General features: G+C 44.3%; 3 protein-coding genes across 9 annotated transcripts in view; 2 read left to right on the top strand and 1 right to left on the bottom strand.

Annotated features, from left to right (window-relative positions):
* The window catches only part of LOC309364708 (zinc finger protein RFP-like), a 110,154-nt gene that overhangs the window by 35,613 nt on the left and 53,560 nt on the right, over positions 1-20,981 (bottom strand). The window lies entirely within an intron of this gene.
* The window catches only part of LOC309364865 (zinc finger protein RFP-like), a 32,436-nt gene that overhangs the window by 7,805 nt on the left and 3,650 nt on the right, over positions 1-20,981 (top strand). Inside the window, exons 5-8 of one of the 4 annotated variants that reach the window (XM_081902826.1) lie at positions 613-635; positions 1,683-1,798; positions 2,228-2,260; positions 19,857-19,946. In XM_081902826.1, the coding sequence (XP_081758952.1) occupies positions 613-635; positions 1,683-1,798; positions 2,228-2,260; positions 19,857-19,946 (262 nt within the window). Of the gene's footprint in view, positions 1-612; positions 636-1,682; positions 1,799-2,227; positions 2,273-4,086; positions 5,671-19,856; positions 19,947-20,981 lie in introns of those variants that run through there. The other 3 variants (XM_081902824.1, XM_081902823.1, XM_081902825.1) reach the window with 3 other exon arrangements.
* LOC309364738 (zinc finger protein RFP-like) overlaps positions 9,821-20,981 on the top strand; it is a 36,757-nt gene continuing 25,596 nt past the window's right edge. The window contains exons 1-2 of one of the 4 annotated variants that reach the window (XM_081902557.1): positions 9,822-10,579; positions 13,468-13,563. In XM_081902557.1, coding sequence (XP_081758683.1) covers positions 10,046-10,579; positions 13,468-13,563 — 630 coding nt within the window. In that variant the 5' untranslated portion in view covers positions 9,822-10,045. Of the gene's footprint in view, positions 10,580-13,467; positions 13,564-20,981 lie in introns of all 4 variants that reach the window. The other 3 variants (XM_081902560.1, XM_081902558.1, XM_081902559.1) reach the window with 3 other exon arrangements.

Raw genomic sequence — 20,981 nt, 5'->3', positions numbered from 1 at the left:
GGGAGTTTTTGTGCTAGCATTGGCAATGGCACCAGCAACACTGACCAGTTGAGTTCTCCCTCTACCCAATTCAAACATGCCCTCGCTGTTGTGTGTAGAGCAATATACATCGTGAGCAGTAGCAGTGAACATCTGCTCTCAGGCTGGTGGCACCAGTGGTGGGAGCCAGCAGCAGAGCATAGCCTGGGATCACTTGCAGAAGATCCCAGGTGTGCCATCTGTCTGCATTTCAGGAAAAAGCATAACCAGGGGGTGTTCTGGGGCAGAGAGCTCCTCTTTCAGTCTCTTTCAGTTGCCATGCATCTGGGTTTCTGTAGTTTTTTTAATTGTATGTGTGGGGGGTGCGTGTGTGCTGGCGGCTCGGGGTCAGAGTGTGATTGCCCCCCAAAAGCTCAATTAATGTCGGATTTCTTGCAGTATGGCAACCCTATCTCAAGTTTTCACCCCCTCCGTCTAAAATAAGCAGAAGAATCTGCAGCTTAGTGAGCAGACAATGGAGGATATGGGATCGGGGAAGTATAGGACCATGCGATGCGAAGCTTCCATCTTTCCGATATGTAGGAGACTGGTGCAAGAGGCTGAATTAATATTATTCTCTCTCTTCCCTTCTAGGATATCAGAAGCATCTTGCAAAGATATGTGGCTTTGTTACACACAGTGGGCTGATATGAATCTCCTGTCTCTCCGAAGAGAGTTTAGATTGCTTCACTTAAAACCATGTGCCAATCTAATTCACGTATCACAGACAAATATGCCAGTCAGAATACAGTTATTCATTGGATTGCAGATTTTCTGAAATTTTGTGATGTAGCTTTGATGTAAAACTATTGTATTGGGGAAGGGAGGATGCACATAAAAGGTTTATTTTAGGGGAATAACTGATGGTGTTCCTTCACCTACTGTAAACCTCAGAGCAGATTATGATAGTGATTTATTAGATTTCTTACTTGCCCTTCACTTCCTGGACAGGCTACAACAATCTCAAAATATGATATTAACCCTAATATACATATCCCAGGTGTCAAAAGCCAAGGTAAAATGACGCTGTTATTAGATGCAATGTATATTCTGTGCTTGGGGAAAATATTCAGCATTCTAAAAATCTAGTTTCTTTAGGTTTTAGGCATTTCTGACCTAGCTATAATTTTAAACAGGGTATGCTAACCAATGTCTACATCTAAAATTTAGGCAGATTGTTTGAAAATATTGTTTTATATTGACAATAAGGTTGGAAAAAAATGAGTTAAAATCTAAAATTACATTTTAATGTAATTATTTTATACTTCTCATTTTTTAAACATTTTACATTGTTTTTAACTCGACATTTAATAGTGTACTTAACGTATTATTGTGTTGTATCTGCTTTGTTTTCTTATCTTCTCTACTGGTTATTGACCGAAATATATATACATAATCTTATCTCATCTGCAAATTTTATATGAAAAGTATATGTAAGCTAACTCTTTATTCTTCTCCTTTATTCTTCTTATATTTCATGATAGAAAATTTTTCAGTGTATAATAGGTGTTTGTAATTGGGCAGATAATTCTGATGCCTGCCTCCTTTTTCTCTCTCTCTGTGCATTTGTGCTGTTCCCACTTTTCTTCTTCATCCCGATTGCTGATACGAGACTTGAGAACGAAGAGATGAATTGCAAATAAAATTTGTTTGCTTCTTCCTAGGTGCCATGAAAATAAAGCTGTGGATCCAATAGCTTTTCCTCCCGGATTTAAAAGGCGAATTGAGAAATTCTCTAAAATGCATCCTTTTCTAGAGACCACCATGAAGGAATTCAAAGGTAACGAAGGGTCATTGCGTTAACGTCTGGAAAATGGGTTTGAAAATATAGCTCATCTGATCCTGTTGCGAGTCTAACTGCGGGTGGGAATTGACTGCTTGAAGGAAAAATGGGTGCGTGGAATTTAAGATTTTCACATTTAGAATTTCCCATTAGATACTCAAAATCTCAGCATTTGAGGGATCTGCATACAGGACGTTTTCTTCCTTTAAAAATCTGAGCAAACCATTTGTATTTGGCAATGGTTTCAGATCTACCTTGCTTTTCTTCATAACACTTAACGGTAATGATGCACGAGGGCCAAAGGTTGGATACGTTGGCTAAATGTTAGCTTTTTCTTTTTTTGCACGATCACAGTTTCAAGCACTGTCAAGTATTGGAGTCAAGTATTAGCAGTAACTCGTTTCTCATAACGCTTTTCTTCCTTAGACATTGTGCTCTCTGGGCCGCAAGAAAAGAAAAGTACATTTCCAGGTTTGGCAGATTTTTAAACAATTTTTGCAGCTGAGCTAATAATAATAATAATAATAATAATAAATAAATAAATAAATAAATTTATACCCCGCCCATCCGGCTGGGTTTCTCCAGCCACTCTGGGCGGCTTCCAACGGAATATTAAAATACAATAACCTATTAAACATTAAAAGCTTCCCTAAACAGGGCTGCCTTCAGATGTCTTCTAAAAATCAGGTAGTTGTTTTTCTCTTTGACATCTGGTGGGAGGGCGTTTCACAGGGTGGGTGCCACTACCGAGAAGGCCCTCTGCCTGGTTCCCTGTAACTTGGCTTCTCGCAGGGAGGGAACTGCCAAAAGACCCTTGGAGCTGGACCTCAGTGTCCGGGGCAGAATGAGGGGGGTAGAGACGCTCCTTCAGGTATACTGGACCGAGGCCCATATGGGAGGGTTTTTGCACTGAAGAGAAAACTTTCAGCTGTGTTTTGGTGTCAGGAAACAAAAATCTGTCTCTGCGTGTCTTTCATGCTTCCCTCGCCTTTCCGTCCGTACATGTGCACAGAACGATGTCTCAAGTAGATAATCTGTGATGCCTAATGACAGGAAGTGAAGAGCTGCCTTTATACAACTCAAGTCATTTCACCCATCGAGCTTAGTGACTGGCAACAGCTCTCCAGGGATTTATACAGGGGTCCTTTCCTTGCCCTACCTAGAGATAGTAAAGGTAAAGGTAAAGGTAAAGGGACCCTTGACCATTAGGTCCAGTCGTGGCCGACTCTGGGGTTGCGGCGCTCATCTCGCTTTATTGGCCGAGGGAGCCGGCGTACAGCTTCCGGGTCATGTGGCCAGCATGACTAAGCCACTTCTGGCAAACCAGAGCAGCGCACAGAAATGCCGTTTACCTTCCCGCTGGAGCCGTACCTATTTATCTACTTGCACTTTGACGTGCTTTCTAACTGCTAGGTTGGCAGGAGCAGGGACCGAGCAACAGGAGCTCACCCCGTCGTGGGGATTCGAACCGCCGACCTTCTGATCGGCAAGTCCTAGGCTCTCTGGTTTAACCCACAGCACCACCCGCGTCCCAGAGATAGTAGAATCATAGAATTGTAGAGCTGGAAGGGACTTTGAGGATCATCAATTCCAACCGCCTGCAATGCAGGAAGATGCAGCTGCCCCATAGAGGGATCAAACCTGCAACCTTGGCATTATCAGCACCACGCTCTAACCAGCTGAGCTATCCATGCTGTTTGCATACAAACCTGCATTGCAGGGGGTTGGACTAGATGTCCATTGGGGTCCCTCCCACCTCTATAATTCTGTGAAACCAAATGCCCAACACAAGTGGTTCTCCCTCTGCTTCTGAATTAATTTTTATGGGGAGGGGATACTTTCCCAGGAGTACATTGGCTTCTCAAGCTGCCTCCTAGCTCAGAGCTGCATAAAACTTGGATGTAGGTCATGGGTAGGCAAACTAAGGCCTGGGGGCCGAATTCGGCCTAATCGCCTTCTAAATCTGGCCCACGGATGGTCCGGGAATCAGCATGTTTTTACATGAGTAGAATGTGTCCTTTGATTTAAAATGCATCGCTGGGTGATTTGTGGGGCCTGCCTGGTGTTTTTACATGAGTAGAATGTGTGCTTTTATTTAAAATGCATCTCTGGGTTATTTGTGGGGCATAGGAATTCATTCACCCCCCCCAAAAAAATATGGTCCAGCCCCCCACAAGGTCTGAGGGACAGTAGACCGGCCCCCTGCTGAAAAGGTTTGCTGACCGCTGAGTAGGTGCTAACTCCTTTGGGGACCTGCCTCCCTAATCCTTTCCTTTCTTTTGCAGGTGAAGACATGCCCAAATTAGTACTATCATCATATTCCACCTTGTCCTGGGGTTCTTACAGAGCTCCCAATGAATTGCTTTGTTCTTCCTATGTTATGGGAGTTGAGAGAATCACGTCTGGGACCCATTCCTGGATAGCCAACTTGGGGGGTGAAAAGTTCTGGGCCGTGGGGGTGGCCAACGAGACTTTAAGGGGGTGCAATATTGTCAATTTGAACGCTGGTCTTGGGATCTGGGCTATCGTCCGGACTTCCGCTGGTGATTATTACCCAACCACAGCTCCTGGAATATCCCTGGGGCCATTGCCCGCGTCCAGCAATACGGCCTGTAAGTTGGAGAAGCTCCAGTCCAAGAGGATCTGTGTGTGTGTCAACTATAAAAAAAGATGGGTGGTCTTTTCTGACGCTGACTCTCACAGTGTCATCTTCACTTTCACCAATGCTGCGTTCTCTGGGGAGGGGGTCTGCTCCTGGTTCAGTGTGGGGCAATGAAATGAGGTTGTCCTTGGATGCAATCAAGAGCCATCTGAGAATGGCAAAATTGACTTGGTTGGGCCAAATCCTTTTGAGCAAGGGAGGGGTAGGTGGAAGGAAGGAAGGAAGGAAGGAAGGAAGGAAGGAAGGAAGGAAGGAAGGAAGGAAGGAAGGAAGGAAGGAAGGCACTGAACCCTCTTCCCTCCCACCCTCGTCAGACTTCCCTCTCCCTCCCATCCCAAAAAACCTCCCAGCTGTTTACCCCCCAGTGCAGGTTTCTTACATGGGCAGGAAATGTCTGGCAAAAGTGCCTTTGGCAGGGAAGGTTGTATGTGTGATGGGGAAAGGGTTCAGCACTCTAAGTCCCCCCCCCACTTTACAGGGAGTTTGTAACAGACGGATTCTGACATGCTGTGTCACTGCCGCCATGTGCAGCCACCAATTTCTTCTTTCTCTCTCCCCTTGCCCCCCCTGCAACTTGTCTGTCTTGGGGCAAAACTGGATCATGGCCTCCTGTCGTTTTGGGGAACAACATTGTTCCCCTTCTTGCTCTCTCTGGGGCTGATGGGATGTCAACAGCAGTACGGCTCTGCTACCCTGATGTGTAGTTTGTGCGAGTCTGTTGTTGGTAAGGGCTCAACGATTAAAAAACCCCAAATGAAGCACTGATTCAATTTGGGACATAGCATACAAGACTAAACTTCCCAATAAAGTAAGTATGAAGGAGGGTAAAGACTGGCAAATTGCCCTTTCATTGGGAAAAAGTGAACCTTTTCATTTTAGTTTGGAATGGTGAGGTACAAAAAGTTGTGCAACCTTATTCATTGTCGGCAGGAACAGAGACGAGGCCGCTTACAAATTTGAGGTTCACGGAAAATGTTTCAGTTTCATTGTTCCTGTCCTTCATTAATACTCAGTGGAGTTTCCAGAGTTCTGTCTATGAAAAAGTCTGCAGTTGCTTCCATAGAAGGAGAAATCAGATATTCAGCAATGCTTCTGTTTTGTGTATTTCATGTTTTTTTCTTTTTGCAGTTTTGTATTAATACTGGCGTTTCCTTTCACTATTATGTCTTTAACATCCGAACATGAATAAAACAGTAAATGTTTATCATTGGAGAATAAAGGAATCATTCCATTTGTGATGCAAATATACTGGAGCAATGCAGCCTTATTGGGGAGTTGACCTGGCTGCAGGGGGGTTGCTCTCTACTTCCTCCCCCCCCCCGCAAACCTTCCCAAACAGGGCGACAATAATTTCCGGGGCCATTTCTTTTGTTCAGCAAAGATACAAATATAAAAATGCAGCTCCCTTCTACGATTGGATTGAAGACTCATACAAACTCGCAATATGATGTTTGGAATCCATTCTTGTTGTTGTTTAGTCATTTTGTCATGTCTGACTCTTCGTGACCCCATGGACCAGAACACGCCAGGCACCTCTGTCCTCCACTGCCTCCCGCAGTTTGGTCAAACTCATGCTGGTAGCTTCGACAACACTGTCCAACCATCTTGTCCTCTGTCATCCCCTTCTCCTTGTGCCCTCCATCTTTCCCAACATCAGGGTCTTTTCCAGGGAGTCTTCTCTTCTCATGAGGTGGCCAAAGTACTGGAGCCTCAGCTTCAGGATCTGTCCTTCCAGTGAGCACTCAGGGCTGATTTCCTTCAGAATGGAGAGGTTTGATCATCTTGCAGTCCATGGGACTCTCAAGAGTCTCCTCCAGCACCATAATTCAAAAGCATCATTTCTTCGGCGATCAGCCTACTTTATGGTCCAGCTCTCACTTCCATACATCACTACTGGGAAAACCATAGCTTTAACTATACGAACCTTTATTGGCAAGGTGATGTCTCTACTTCTCAAGATGCTGTCTAGGCCTGTCATTGCCCTTCTCCTAAGAAACAGGCGTCTTTTAATTTCGTGGCTGCTGTCACCATCTGCAGTGATCATTGAGCCCAAGAAAGTAAAATCTCTCACTGCCTCCATTTCTTCCCCTTCTATTTGCCAGGAGGTGATGGGACCAATGGCCATGATCTTCGTTTTTTTTATGTTGAGCTTCAGACCATTCTTATAAATAGGTTATTCTAGGTAATTAGGTTAAGATCTGGTGAAGAACAATAACAACCTTGTAAAGTAAAAAGTAAAAAGAAAAGATACAACTGGCAGTCACTCCCTGGCCACCCCCAGTTCAATTGTGGAAGCTTCAGCTAGAGTGTGTCTGTGTCTCTAAATTATGAACAAAGATCAGCGATCTTTTCAATGCTGGCAAAATATATCCCTTCACTCTTTCAACAATGCCCCATTCTGTCGCAAGAGGATCTCCCAGATCAGCGAGACACAACTGAATGTGATGGGAAGAAGCAATATTATTATTATTATTATTATTATTATTATTATTATTATTATTATTATTATTATTATATTTATATTTATATACCGCCCTATACCCGGGGGTCTCAGGGCAGTTCCTAAGAATGTGGGTGGCACCAAATCCCTATAAAACAGATTGGAGGGGCAAGATTTCAAGGACAGCATAGGGAACTTGGTGGAGTCAGCTGAACGCTATCCCGTGTTTTTCTCTCCAATTGTTTTTCCTACGAAAGGCTTCATGGAGCTTATGCACTCAGAGAAGGGTATATAGAATTTGAGCCCATATAAAAGCGGGGGGCATTCTGGTACAAACATAATGGAAACAGTGCTCCCCACAAAAGCTGATGAAGAAAATATCAATGAATTATTCCCCACCCCCCGAGAGCTATGGAACAGTTGCATGAAACAGTCCCATGTGACTTTTCACTTAGGTGATGTTGTGGGTGGGTGGGTGGGTGGGAGGGGTATGGAGGACGGTGGGTGGCTGGGTGAGGAAGAAGACTAAGCTGCATAAGAGGGGGTGTTAGGGGTTAAGATTATATAGAACATTCAAGTGCGGCAGAGGGCGTCACAGCTCACAACTAGCAATTCCCCCAAACTGGAGGCCAGATACAGTGGTACTCGGGTTACATACGCTTCAGGTTACAGACTCTGCTGACCCAGAAATAGTGCTTCAGGTTAAGAACTTTGCTTCAGGATGAGAACAGAAATCGTGCTCCGGCGGCGCGGCCGCAGCAGGAGGCCCCATTAGCTTAACCTGAAGTGGTGCTTCAGGTTAAGAACAGTTTCAGGTTAAGAACGGACCTCCGGAACGAATTAAGTACTTAACCTGAGGTACCACTGTATCAGCCGGACCGATAATACATGCAGATGGTTATATGCTGATTAGGCAGCAGGGCCGGCACACCCGTGAGGCAAGGTGAGGCAGTTGCCTCGGGTGGCGAGAAGAGCACCACCACAATGTATATTCAAAATCACTGTATATAATACAGAAGTTTAATACAGAAAAGAGAAGATTGTATTTTCATTATATGTGTGATCCTCTTTCCCTGTGCAAGCTTATTACTAATGTACGTGTGTAGATATGTTGAAGATGTGCCATGTTGCTACAAATTTAATCTATTTTTTTAAATAAATTTTTTATTAAATTTTCTTTTACAAATTAGTCAACACAACCATATTCACAAATTTCCAATTTTTGAACTTCCACCAGCTCCTCCATCCATCATCCATATTTTCTATTTGTTACGCAATTTCAATATATTATATTGCCAGTTAATAATATCCTTTCATCTCTCTTTCTCTTTACAATACACCTTTAACGTCACAAAGCCTCTTTAAAACCGACTAGCGTTGTCTGTTCATCACATATGTTTTCCAGATAATTCGTAAACTTTCCCCAGTCCTCGATGAACTTGTGATCCTTTTGATATCTAATTTTCCCAGTCATTTTATCCAATTCTGCATAATCCATAAGTTTCATTCTCCATTCACCCAAATTTAATCAATCTAACCCCCGAAAGGGGGAAAGGTGAAATGAGGAATGTTACTGTTTGCAGAGAAGTCGCAGTATGTGGAGGAATTAGGGAACAAAGAGAAGCAGGAATTGTAAATAAGTAAACAAGCGAGGGCATTTGGACAGAGCAGATCCACCATCTCCATATCACCAAAAACAAAAGGTCAGAAATTTAAATGAAAACGTACATGAAAGTCATAGATGCATTAGCTGAGAGTCCTGCGACTAGAAGACGCTTGGGATCCCTTCCATCTCTACAATTCTGTCATTCTTTGTGCTCATTTGTACGTGGAGACAGCAAATTTTAAAATAATGAGTACAATTGAAATTGAAATATAGTCCATCTTACCGTAGCAGGGGAAAGACTGTCTTCCTGCTCAATATGCTGGCTGGATGCTAACTGTGTCCATGGGCAGCGCCAGAGTGCCAACTGCTCTCCCTTCTCAGGGCTCTTTATCCTTAAACCCAGCTTGGATTGGATGCTCCTTCAGATACAGACAGTGTGGTACAGTGGTTACAGCGCTGGACCAGGATAGGGAGTTCAGGGAGGACACACACAATAAAAACACATGAAATCATAAACTTAAGCAAACACTCGTGTGCATATGTGTGGTTTTGCTTTTTTTTCCTTTGGGCTTATTTACTTTAATTATATTTTGATCTAAAAGCCTAATCATATCAGCTACAGTGTCCTGTCTGTGGCGAATTCAAAAGTCAAAGTTAGTTGTCCCCAAATCTTGTTAACATTTGGGACTGGAGCAACAGTGATTGCAAGAAGATACTATTTGAGAACTGGGGGTGGGAGACAGGAAACCAATTCTTCCCTCACTGATTCCTTCTCAAGTTAACAATTGTTTTTCTTAGGCTTTAAAGTGGTACTTCTAGTTAAGAACTTACCATATTTTTTGCTCTATAAGACTCACTTTTTCCCTCCTAAAAAGTAAGGGGAATTGTGTGTCTCTTATGGAGCGAATGCAGGCTGTGCAGCTATCACAGAAGCCAGAACAGAAAGAGGGATTGCGGCTTTCACTGCGCAGCGATCCCTCTTGCTGTTCTGGCTTCTGAGATTCAGAATATTTTTTTTCTTGTTTTCCTCCTCCAAAAACTATGTGCGTCTTGTGGTCTGGTGCGTCTTATAGAGCGAAAAATATGGTAGTTTGTTCCGGAGGTCCGTTCTTAACCTGAAACTGTTCTTAAGTAGAGGGATGCTTTCTCTGATGGGGCCTCTTGCTGCCGCTGCACCACCGGCACACATTTTCCATTCTCATCTTGGGGCAAAGTTCTCAACTCAAGGTAATTCTTCCATGTTAGTGGAGTTTGTAACCTGAAGCATTTGTAAAGTGAGGCGTTTGTAAGTCAAGGTTCCACTGTACTTCCTTTATCTTCCTGCTCCTGTCAGTCAGTATTTGACCTTTTATTAGCCTCATGATGGCCACACGGCTCTCCCTCAAATTTTCCTGGGGACTGTAGTTAGTTAAGGGTGCTGGGAAGTGTAGCTTTTTGAGGTAAACGGCCATTGCCAAAATTCTTTGGCAGACACCATGCACTTTGAATTCACGGTACAGATGTGAAGCTGCACACTGTAACGGTTTTCCCCGGCTTATGCTGTTTCTTTTCAAAAACTATGAGTCACCCAGAGGGAGGGAAAGGCCCGCCCTGTGGTTTGAAACTGGAGAGACGAAACTGAGGCTTTTATTCCCATTTCAGGCAGACGAAATGGCAGACGAGAGTCCAGTCCAGAACCTCTGTGAGGAAACGACATGCTGCATCTGCCTGGAGTATTTCACAGATCCAGTGACCATAGAATGCGGCCACAATTTCTGCCAAAGCTGCATCACCGAGACTTGGGGAAACTCAGACCAAGATGCTTCTTGCCCTCAGTGCAGGGAACCTCGTCAGCAAAGGAATGTCAGGCCCAACCGGCAATTGGCCAGCATTGTGGAAATAGCCAAGAAATTCAGCCTTCAGATGGCCAGAGGGGCGGAAGCACTGGGAAAGGTTTGCGAGAGACACCAGGAGCCCCTGAAGCTCTTCTGCAAAGACGACCAAGACCCCATCTGTGTGGTGTGTGACAAATCCAAGGAGCACAGGGACCACAAGGTGATCCCAAAGGAGGAGGCCTTTGAAGAGTATCAGGTAGGGAGCTGTAGGATTGGGGACCAGGCTTCCAAGGGATGCTCACTCATCCTAGGTATGGGGGAAATATTTCAGCCTGAGGGCGGGGTATGTGGGTGGGTGTTTGCGTCCCAAACGCTGCTGCTTATTGGGTCCCGAGGCAAAAGGGAACAGAGCAACACTTGAAAATTTCACCTTTTTGCAGTAGAATAGTTCCTGCAAATGCTCTCATTGCCATCTATGTTCACCATCTAAGTAAGCGGGAAGCATTACTGGAGTTCAGGGACACATTCTGGCCAGGCAAAAAAAGACTTGAGGAGGATGTGAACTGGAGCTGGTCAATGTTCCAGCCTGGGGAGAGGCCGGAAGCGAGTTAGGAGCTGCAGGACTCACTATCTTGTACTGAGCATTCAGAAGTAGGAACATTCACAAGAAGTTCCAAGAGAACTTGAAAACCTGAAGGCTGGTCTGAGGGCCATAGCTCAGCAGAGGGTACCAGCTTCATTCCTTAGTGTTTTTCTGTAGGGCTGGAGACAGCCTTTGTCCCAAATCCTGGAAAGCAGTCTGTATAGAAAACAAACCAGAGGTCTAACTCTGTATAAACCAGCCTAGTGGAAGCATTTGATGTCCCCAGGTCCCAGCAGTCTCTCTCTTTCTTTAGTCCCAGAATATATGTTGGGAAACAGATGTTATGCCCACCAGTTTTTGCTCAGGAGGGCCCTCCCGGTGGTCTAGGAGGGCAGTCTGCCCAGTGGAAAGGTTGTCAGGAGCTGGAGATGCAGGTTCGTAGCTTGGAGGTCCTCCTGGCCTGGATCCTTTGCTGTCACTTGAGGCTCAGGTGGCCTCAGTGGCACAGAGTGCCTCCCTTCAGCTTTGGCAGATGCCCAGCTACACCCCTATCTGGACAGGAGTAGCCTAACTACTGTTGTCTATGCTCTGGTACACTCATATCTTCCTTCCTTTCAAAAATTTAAAAGCCATTGTGATGTAGTGGTTAGAGGCCTAGGGGAGGAGAACCAGCTTCAAATTGCCACTCTTACTTAAAACTCACTGCTGTGGCCGGAAGTCATTTTCTCTCAGCCTAACCCACCTCACAGGGCTGTTGTGAGAGTTAAAGTGAGGGCAGGGGAGAAGAACCATGTAGATTGCCTTGAGTTCCTTGCAGACAGGTGGGACAAAAATGGAAAGATGGGTGGGTGGATAACACTGGGAAAGATGGGTGGGTCTTTGTTTCATAACCCCATCTTCCTGGACATGAAGTCCCATGGATTTCTGAAAGACTACATTTGCATTGCTTGCAAACATGTGAGTTCATTAGCTATTTTCTCATATGCATTTTGGGAGCTGTAGCTGTTTGGTAGGGGATGCAGGTGGGTTAAACCACAGAGCCTAGGACTTGCTGATCAGAAGGTCAGCGGTTCGAATCCCTGCGACGGGGTGAACTCCCGTTGCTCGGTCCCTGCTCCTGCCAACCCAGCAGTTCGAAAGCACGTCAAAGTGCAAGTAGATAAATAGATACCACTCCGGTGGGAAGGTAAACGGCGTCTCCGTGCGCTGCTCTGGTTCGCCAGAAGCGGCTTGGTCCTGCTGGCCACATGACCCGGAAGCTGTACGCCGGCTCCCTCAGCCAATAAAGCGAGATGAGCGCCGCAACCCCAGAGTCGGACACGACTGGAGCTAATGGTCAGGGGTCCCTTTACCTTTACCTTAGCTGTTTGGTGCAATAGGTACCAGCACATGGTACCTTTGGATATTCTAACACAGACAACATCTGGTTTCGTTCTGCCATCAGGGAAGTATTAAGCGCAGTCCTATCCATGCAGAAAATGCTGAGCTTGTTTGGCTCAACCTATTTGTGTGAGAAGACATTCTCTGCTATGAACTTTAACAAGAACAGCGTGAGGACAAGACTAAGTGACTCTCACCTGTGTGGCATTTTGTAGATCAAAACCACTGCCTTTGAACCAGACCTAGCCTATGTCCAGATCTCAGTTTCACCCTTCACAGTAGTGCACGCAAGTTTTGTTTTGTTTTTTCAATTAAGATGAATACATTGTAATATCAGTTGGTCTAAATCAGGTATAAATATATTTGGACACAACATGTATACCTGGTGTTATGTTCCTGTTCATATTTTTTGAACTTAAAAGTTGACAGGCAACCTTTATTACCAATAATATGTAATGTACAGTGGTGCCCCGCAAGATGAATGCCTCACAAAACAAAAAACGCGCAAGACAAAAGGGTTTTTCGGTTTTTGCGTCGCTTCGCTAGACGCGTTTCCCTATGGGCTTGCTTCGCAAGACAAAACGTCTTGCGAGTTCTTGCGAGTTTGTTTCCTTTTTCGTAAAGCCGCTAAGCCGTTAATAGCCGCTAAGCCGCTAATAGCCGTGCTCCGCAAGACGAAAAAACCGCGAGACGAAGAGACTTGCGGAACGGATTAATTTCGTCTTGCGAGGCACCACTGTACTTTACAATGTTTCTGACATATATTTCAGCTTCCTGGATTTTTTTCCACATCTGGCCTTTAGCTATGAAAGGCAGAGTGATTCAACACCTGTTTACATTTGTCATCCATGTGATGAAATGAAAAGTATGCCATTTGCGATAAACTTTGCATAAGTACTCAGTGATACGCAGTACCAGCACCTTTCCACCCAAATGTTAAAAGTGTGGCATTTACAGTAACAACTTCATGGTGAATACTGCAAGCTGTTTTTCTTAAAAGAAAAAAGAAAAATAGCGAGCTGTGAATAGGACTGTGCACCAGCCACAATCTTTGGTTCATACCCCAATTTAACTTTGGAAAAGATCATGGTTTGGTGCAGAAAATTTTATGAGACTGCTACAATTTTGTGAGTATATCTTTGCTGCCCAAACTAACCCAAATGCCTTTTTGGCCACCCCAGGGTAAAATTATGTGTCATTTGGAGTTCCTGAACAAACAGAAAGGAGAAATTCTGTCTTCTAAACTGAAGGGGGAGACCGAAAGCCAGAATCTGCTGGTAGGTGCAAACCTTCTTGCCTCTCCAGGATGGTTATACCTGACAGAGTGAGGCCTTAATTCTTCGCTTGCACAGTGTCCCAGGTTTGATCATTGGCATTATCAATTAAATGGGTATTGGGTGGTAGAGTTGGGAAAGGTCTCTGCTTCAGACCTTGAAGAGCAGCTGCCTGCAAGTTTAGACAACATTCAGCAGGACAGGCTAAAATTGGTAGGGTTGTCTAACGCCGAATGTAGTCCTCGAGTCCAAAAATGTCCAGCCATGCCAGCATAATAATAATAATAATAATAATAATAATAATAATAATAATATTTCCCCAGCCACTCTTGGCGGCTCCCAACAGAATTAATGATAATAAAAAAGTGATAAAACATCAAACATTAAAAACTTCCCTAAACAGAGCTGCCTTCAGATGTCTTCTAAAAGTCAGATAGTTGCTTATTTCCTTGACATCTGATGGGAGGGTGTTCCATGGGGCGGGCGCCGCTACCGAGAAGGCCCTCTGCCTGGTTCCCTGTTAACTCACTTCTTGCAGTGAGGGAACCACCAGAAGGGCCTCAGTGCTGGACCTCAGTGTCCAGGCTAAACGATGGAGGTGGAGACACTCCTTCAGGTGTACTGGGCTGTGGCCGTTTAGGGCTTTAAAGGTCAGCACCAACACTTTGAATTGTGCTCAGAAATGTACTGGGAGCCAATATAGGTCTTTCAGGACTGGTGTTATATGGTCTTGGTGGCCACTCCCAGCCTATCTGCCGCATTCTGGATTAGTTGCAGTTTCCAGGTCACCTTCAAAGGTAGCCCCACATAGAGCGCATTGCAGTAGGCCAAGCAAGAGATAACCAGAGCATACACCACTCTGGCAAGACAGTCCACAGGCAGGTAGGGTCTCAGCCTGCGTACCAGGTGGAGCTGGTAGACAGCTGCCCTGGACACAAAATGACTCCCAGGCTGTGCACCTGGTATTTTAAAGAACGAAGTGAGCCCACAAAGCTAGTCCTCCTTCTCGTCACTTCCTCCAGGCCCTACTATTAGGCAGACTGAGGTGGCCAAGGCAGGCTGAGGATGCCAGCGAATAGAGAACAGCAGCAGCTAATAGATCAGTTGGTGAGCAGCAGGAAAATACTGAGGACTGAGCCAAGCAAAGAGGCCATTTCCTGCTAAGCCAGCCTGCCTGCTGCCCTCAGCTGTGACTGAACTTCTGTACCATTGTGACTGTAAACATCAGCTGCCCTGCCAGTCAGCTTGTGCACATGGAATTAAGGGGGCATCTAAACGTCTTTTTCTGGCCATGACTCTCTCCTTGCAGAAGCAGACAGCCACGGAGAGGCAGAAAATCATGGCTGATTTCCAGCAATTGCACCAGTTTCTGGAAGAACAAGAGTGCCTCCTGCTGACTCAATTAAAGGAACTGGACGATGGGATTAAAAACTGTAGGAATCAATATATTGCCAGACTCTGTGAGGAGATTGCCTCCCTTGACAACCTAATCAGGGAGCTGGAGGAGAAACAGGAGCAGCCAGTGACTGAATTCTTGCAGGTGAGCAGTGGTGGAACAAAACCGTCCAGGTTGTCCTCTGGGGAAGGGCTGTTCCACCACACACTCTGTTCATTGGTCTTTAGAAGTATTTAAAGTAGGTGTGTGCACTTCAGTATTTGGTTGATATATAAATCAAAGGGAAAAGTAATAATAAACTGCTGGAAGGAACTGGGTTGGTCAAAGAAAGCTTGACAAGAACAATGAGTCCATTTCATGTCCCTTCAAGTTGCATCTTGTTGGTGTCTCCTTACATCTGCCAGTGTCAAGTCCCTGTCATAGTATCCCTTCTACCTGCGAACAGGTACCTAAAGTCAGCCTAATTGTCAAATCAAAAATACCTGTCTGTGTGTGCACAGCTCAATCCTAGGGAAAAAAATGGTATCCCTTTTATTTTTCACTTTCCCAAAATCAACTTTAAAGACTCATAACACAAACCCCAGACCTATTTGTCCCCTTCCTTCCTTCCTTCCTTCCTTCCTTCCTTCCTTCCTTCCTTCCTTCTTTTACTCCAGTTACACTTGTCTCTCATAACAAAAAAATTTTTTTCCTTCCAGTAGCACCTTAAAGACCAACTAAGTTAGTTCTTGGTATGAGCTTTTGTGTGCACAGGTGCTACTGGAAGGAAATTTTTTTGTTTTTGTTTTGACTATGGCAGACCAACACGGCTACCTATCTGTAACTTGTCTCTCATGTTTTCCTATTTTCAGACTGTCCATAAAACACTGAGGGAAGTTAAGTGATTCCTTTTTTCCCTACTCCAGAACTGTAAAGTCTACCTTTGTGGGAGAACTGTTGCAGTTATCACTCATTCCCTCTAAAAGAGCAACCATGGGCACTAATTTCATCCATTTTTTATTAAGGTTATAGAGGTTTCCTTAAAAAGAGATAAAGAGAGCCAAAGCTGCCCAATGGGACGCCCCCTGCATTTATTTGCCTGTAATTTGCAAGGTTTAAGCTACTCTGGAGGGACAAACAGGCTTGCAAATTTCATCCACTTCTTTCAAACAGAAACAAAGATAGAGTCATAATATGGAACATCTGTGCTGGTGGAGCTTAATTTTTGACAAAGTAGAATTGAATCTGGACCCTGTGTTGCACTGGGCAGAGTACGAAGTACTTCAGGGCGAAAGAAATCAACTAGGGTTTAAAATCTGTAGCATTTAAAGGAGGCAAGGAAGCATGTGGAAGAGAAAGCCTGTGGAGGACGGGTGAGGCCCCGCTCCAGCCTGCTCCCCCTTAAGGCTCTAACATGGCAAGGGCTGAGAGCAGCTTCTCACGCCCGCCTTGCCCAGTGGGGCCCGTGGTCCCTGGACTAGGGCATTGTCTCTGCAAAAAACATTGTGTTATACATAGAAAAATACAGTATGCCCCCTCTGTGAACTGATGCGTGGGAGGGGTCTGGTGCAAAGGACTGAATTTCCTCAGACCGTGGGGAGTCCCGAAAAATTAATAATTATAATTTGGACTATAATTTGGTCTTTTTTATTTTAGTTTTTTATTTTAATTGGAGTATTATGATTGGATATATTAATTGGATGGTTTTTATTGGAAAATCAATAAAAATGATTTATTTATTTTTTTAAAAAGACTGAATTTCTCTCATTCTGTCTCTTCCATCTAGAATATGAGATGCATCCTGGAAAGGTATGTGGCTTTGTTATGAATAGTGGGCTGGTATTGATTTCCTTCCTCTGAGGTAAGGGAGAAATTGATTTGTTCTATGTGAGCCAATCTAATTCACAGTTTACAGATCAATAAGCAGATCAGAAAACAGTTACCAATCTGACTGCACACTTTTACAAATTTTGTGATGCATTTTTTATCTCGTGCGGGGAAATGTACAAAAAGCATATTGGGGGATACCTAGAACAGCATACAAAAAAGGATAGAATTTTTTTGGGGGGGTGTTATGCATATAAAATGCATATTTTATGAAGGAGTGATGATATTTCTTCATCTACTGTATACAGTGGTGCCCCGCAAGACGGAAAACCCGCTAGATGAAAGGGTTTTCTGTTTTGGAGGTGCTTCACAAAACAAATTTCCTATGGGCTTGCTTCGCAAGACAAAAATGTCTTGCGAGTTCCTGCAGTGTTTTTTTCCGCCCCCCCTTTTTCCCAAGCCGCTAAACCGCTTAACAGCTGAGCCGCTAAGCCGCTTATCAGCTGATCCGCTAAGCCGCTTATCAGCTGATCCGCTAAGCCGCTAAGCCGCTTAACAGCTGATCCGCTAAGCCCGCTAAGCCGCTAATGGGCTTGCTTCGCAAGATGAAAAAACCGCAAGACGAAGAGACTCGCGGAACAGATTCTTTTCGTCTTGCAAGGCACCACTGTATTTCATATCATATCAGAGATGTTGGTGGCGGTGGATTAGTAGATTTCTTACTTGCCCTCCACTGTCAGGGCAATTTATGGATTAAAATACAATATTAAAAATAGTTAAAACAAATTACAATCCAAGAAACCTGGGTGGGTCCTAAAATACATCTCCTAGATGACAAAGGCCAGGGTAAAGAGAGGCTCTTATTAGTTACTTGTGTGCAAACATAATTTGTTGGAGTAAATATTCAGTAAGGCTCTGCTCCAGATTCACCCAGATCCTCAACTAAATTGGGCCGATTTATACCCTCTTCTGATCAGGTAGAAGCAGCGACAAATCACAACTTTGTCACAAGTTAATCAGGCACTTCTGACCTAGCTGTAATTTTAAACATGGTACGGTATGCAACGTGTGCCTCTAAATTTCAGGCAGATTGTTTAAAATATTTCTGCATCTTAACGGTAAAGTTTATTTTTATAAAAAAAATAAAAGAGAGGTAAAATAGATTATGGATTGATCATTTATATGTAATTTTTAAATGAAAAAATGTTTATGTAAATTTACACTTTATACTCTCTACCCCCTTATACATCATTTTCTAGTTTGTAATAGGTCTTTGTAATGGTCACAGGGCAGACAATACCATTAGTTGCTATCACAGGGTTTCATCCACACTTCTGCTTTTCCCGTTATTTCTAGGCACACTCCCGAGAAGCTTTCCTTTTGCCCCACCGCTTTTCCTGGGAAAACTTGCTGCTTGCCACAGAATTGGAAGAAACATAACTCAGCAGAAAACCCGATAAATGTTTGGTTCTATTTCACTGTTAACCCACGGAAACCCCGACTGACCTTTGTTCCGATTCAGTGGTAAACAGCGGGGGCTTTCGTGGGGAAACCAGGGGGAATGAAAAAAAAACCTATCATCCTGCTGTTCCCACTTTTCTCCTTCATTCTGACGACTGAATTAAGAAAGACTTGAGAATGACCAGATGGAGCACAATAAACCTCACTTTCTTCTTCCTAGGTGTAATGAAAATGAAAATAAAACCAAAACCATGAATGCAATAGTTTTTCCTCCTGGATTAAAAGAACAAATAGATAACTTCTCTAAAATGCATTCTTTTTTGGAGAAGGAAACCAAGAAATTTAAAGGTAACAAAGATCGTTGTGTGGTGTTAGTGTGGGATAGATAGATAGATGATAGATGATAGATAGATAGATAGATGATAGATAGATAGATGATAGATAGATAGATAGATGATAGATGATAGATATAGTTGCATGCCATTCCCATTTCTGAATGATAAATATTCTGGGGGTTCCAGGCTGGTTCCCAAGGATTCGAATTTTCTATTGGCAAATGAGGCACAGCAGAGACTGTGGTGTCTTTAGGACCTTGGGCTAGTCACACTTCTTTGAAGTCTCTCAGCCCCACTCACCTCACAGAGTGTTTGTTGTGGGGGAGGAAGGGAAAGGTGAAAGTTAGCCGCTTTGGGACTCCTTAGGGTAGTGATAAAGCTGGATATCAAATCCAAAATCTTCTTCTTTTTCTGGCCTGCTGCCTTTTACAGCCTGTCACATCCCTAACCTCTAATTCTAAACTCTGGTTTTGTCTTCTAACTCTCTCAGAGCTGGGGGAGGGGGCCATTAGTGTACCCCATTATTGGCGCTGTCTGCAGAAAGGAGCTCTAAATCACACGAGGATCCTACATGAGATTCTAATGTGATTGGGGGCAGGGAATAGAATGCCAAAAGGAAAGAGCAATGTATGGAAATTTCAATTTTCACATGTAGAATCTGCCATTAGATATCTGATGTCTTGACATTTGAGGGTTCTATTGGAGGGTCAGTTTAAAATTCCGAGTGACCTTTCAGTCTTTGGCATTGATTGCAACTCTTCTCTGAGCGCACACCCCCCCAACATGCTAGCATAACACTTAATGCTAATGCCGGAAGAGGGTGAAAGAGGGAGTAAAATGTAAAGGGACCCCTGACTATTAGGTCCAGTCATGACCGACTCTGGGGTTGCGGCGCTCATCTCGCTTTATTGGCAGAGGGAGCCGGCGTACAGCTTCCGGGTCATGTGGCCAGCATGACTAAGCCGTTTCTGGCGAACCAGAGCAGCACACGGAAACGCCGTTTACCTTCTCGCCAGAGCGGTCCCTATTTATCTACTTGCACTTTGACATGCTTTTGAACTGCTAGGTTGGCAGGAGCAGGGACTGAGCAACAGGAGCTCACCCCGTCATGGGGATTCAAACCGCCAACCTTCTGATAGGCTCTGTGCTTTAACCCACAGTGCCACCCGCATCCCTTGAAAGTACTATGGCTAAATTTTAGATTTTGGCATGAATACACTTCCAAGCTCCCTAAATCTAAAGCCCTTGGAGCCAAGTTTGAGTATTGACTTTTTCCTCATTTCACTTTTCCCCCTTAGACGTTGTGCTCTCTGGGCCTCAAGAAAAGAAAGACACGGCTGTACCCCAATCAGCACAAGGTTTCTGGATTCCCAAGCTGCCTCCCCTGGGTTCGTATTTCCTTTTGGGAAATGAGAGACAGCAGAGACTGTGGTGTCTTTAGGATATATGGTTTATTTACACATGTATACAATCTGAGCCTACGATGGTGGGGTTCACATCCCTAAATGTTACTTCAGAACTCTGATTTTGTCTTCCAACTATATCAGAACTGGGGAAGGGGCCTTCCCAAGAGCTGTCTGGCACAGAGCCCTCTCTCTGTCTTTCTTGATGGCCCAACTCCTTTCCTTTGCTCTTGGTTAATGGTCCAGACTAACTGTGTACATGGTGACTCCTACTGGGACTAACTCTCCTGGCTACTATACAATGATGCAGCTGCCCTCCTTTTGCTTGGCTCCCAAGCAAACCGATGAATACTACTTCCTACTGCAATCTGGTGAATGAGAGGACAGGGAAGCAAGCAAGAATAGCTGGAGCTACTGGCTCTGCATTGAAAGGAAGTTCTGAAGTGGGCTGTTGCTTGCTCTGAAGCTGGTTCAGACTCATCAAAGCCAAATGTGGAGGGAAGACTGTGCTGTTCACTTCTCCTGCACGCTTAGAACCACACGAGGGAGAGCAGAGATATGTACACAAGCTTTGCCCCCTCTAGTGTACCCCATTATTGGTGCTGACAGCAGAAGGGAGCTCTAAATCACATGAAGATCCAACATGAGATTCTAATGTGATTGGGGGCAGGGAATAGAATGGCGGAAGGAAAGAGCAGTGTATGGAAATTTAAATTTTCACATGTAGAATTTCCAGTTAGATATCGGATATCTTGACATTTGAGGGTTCTATGTGAGGGTGAGTTTAAAATTCTGAGTGACCTTTCAGTCTTTGGCATCGATTCCAACTCTTCTCTGAGTGTTCCCCCCAAAACATGTTTTCATAACACTTTATACCAATGCTAGAAGAGGGCAAAAGATGGAGTTGTTGTTGTTGTTTAGTCGTGTCCTACTCTTCGTGACCCCATGGACCAGAGCACGCCAGGCACTCCTGTCTTCCACCGCCTCCCGCAGTTTGGTCAGACTCATGCTGGTAGCTTC

The sequence above is a fragment of the Podarcis melisellensis genome (assembly GCF_964234715.1).
Source record: "Podarcis melisellensis genome assembly, chromosome: 2".
Lineage (NCBI taxonomy): Eukaryota > Metazoa > Chordata > Lepidosauria > Squamata > Lacertidae > Podarcis > Podarcis melisellensis.
This window is presented reverse-complemented; position numbering and strand designations above follow the sequence as displayed.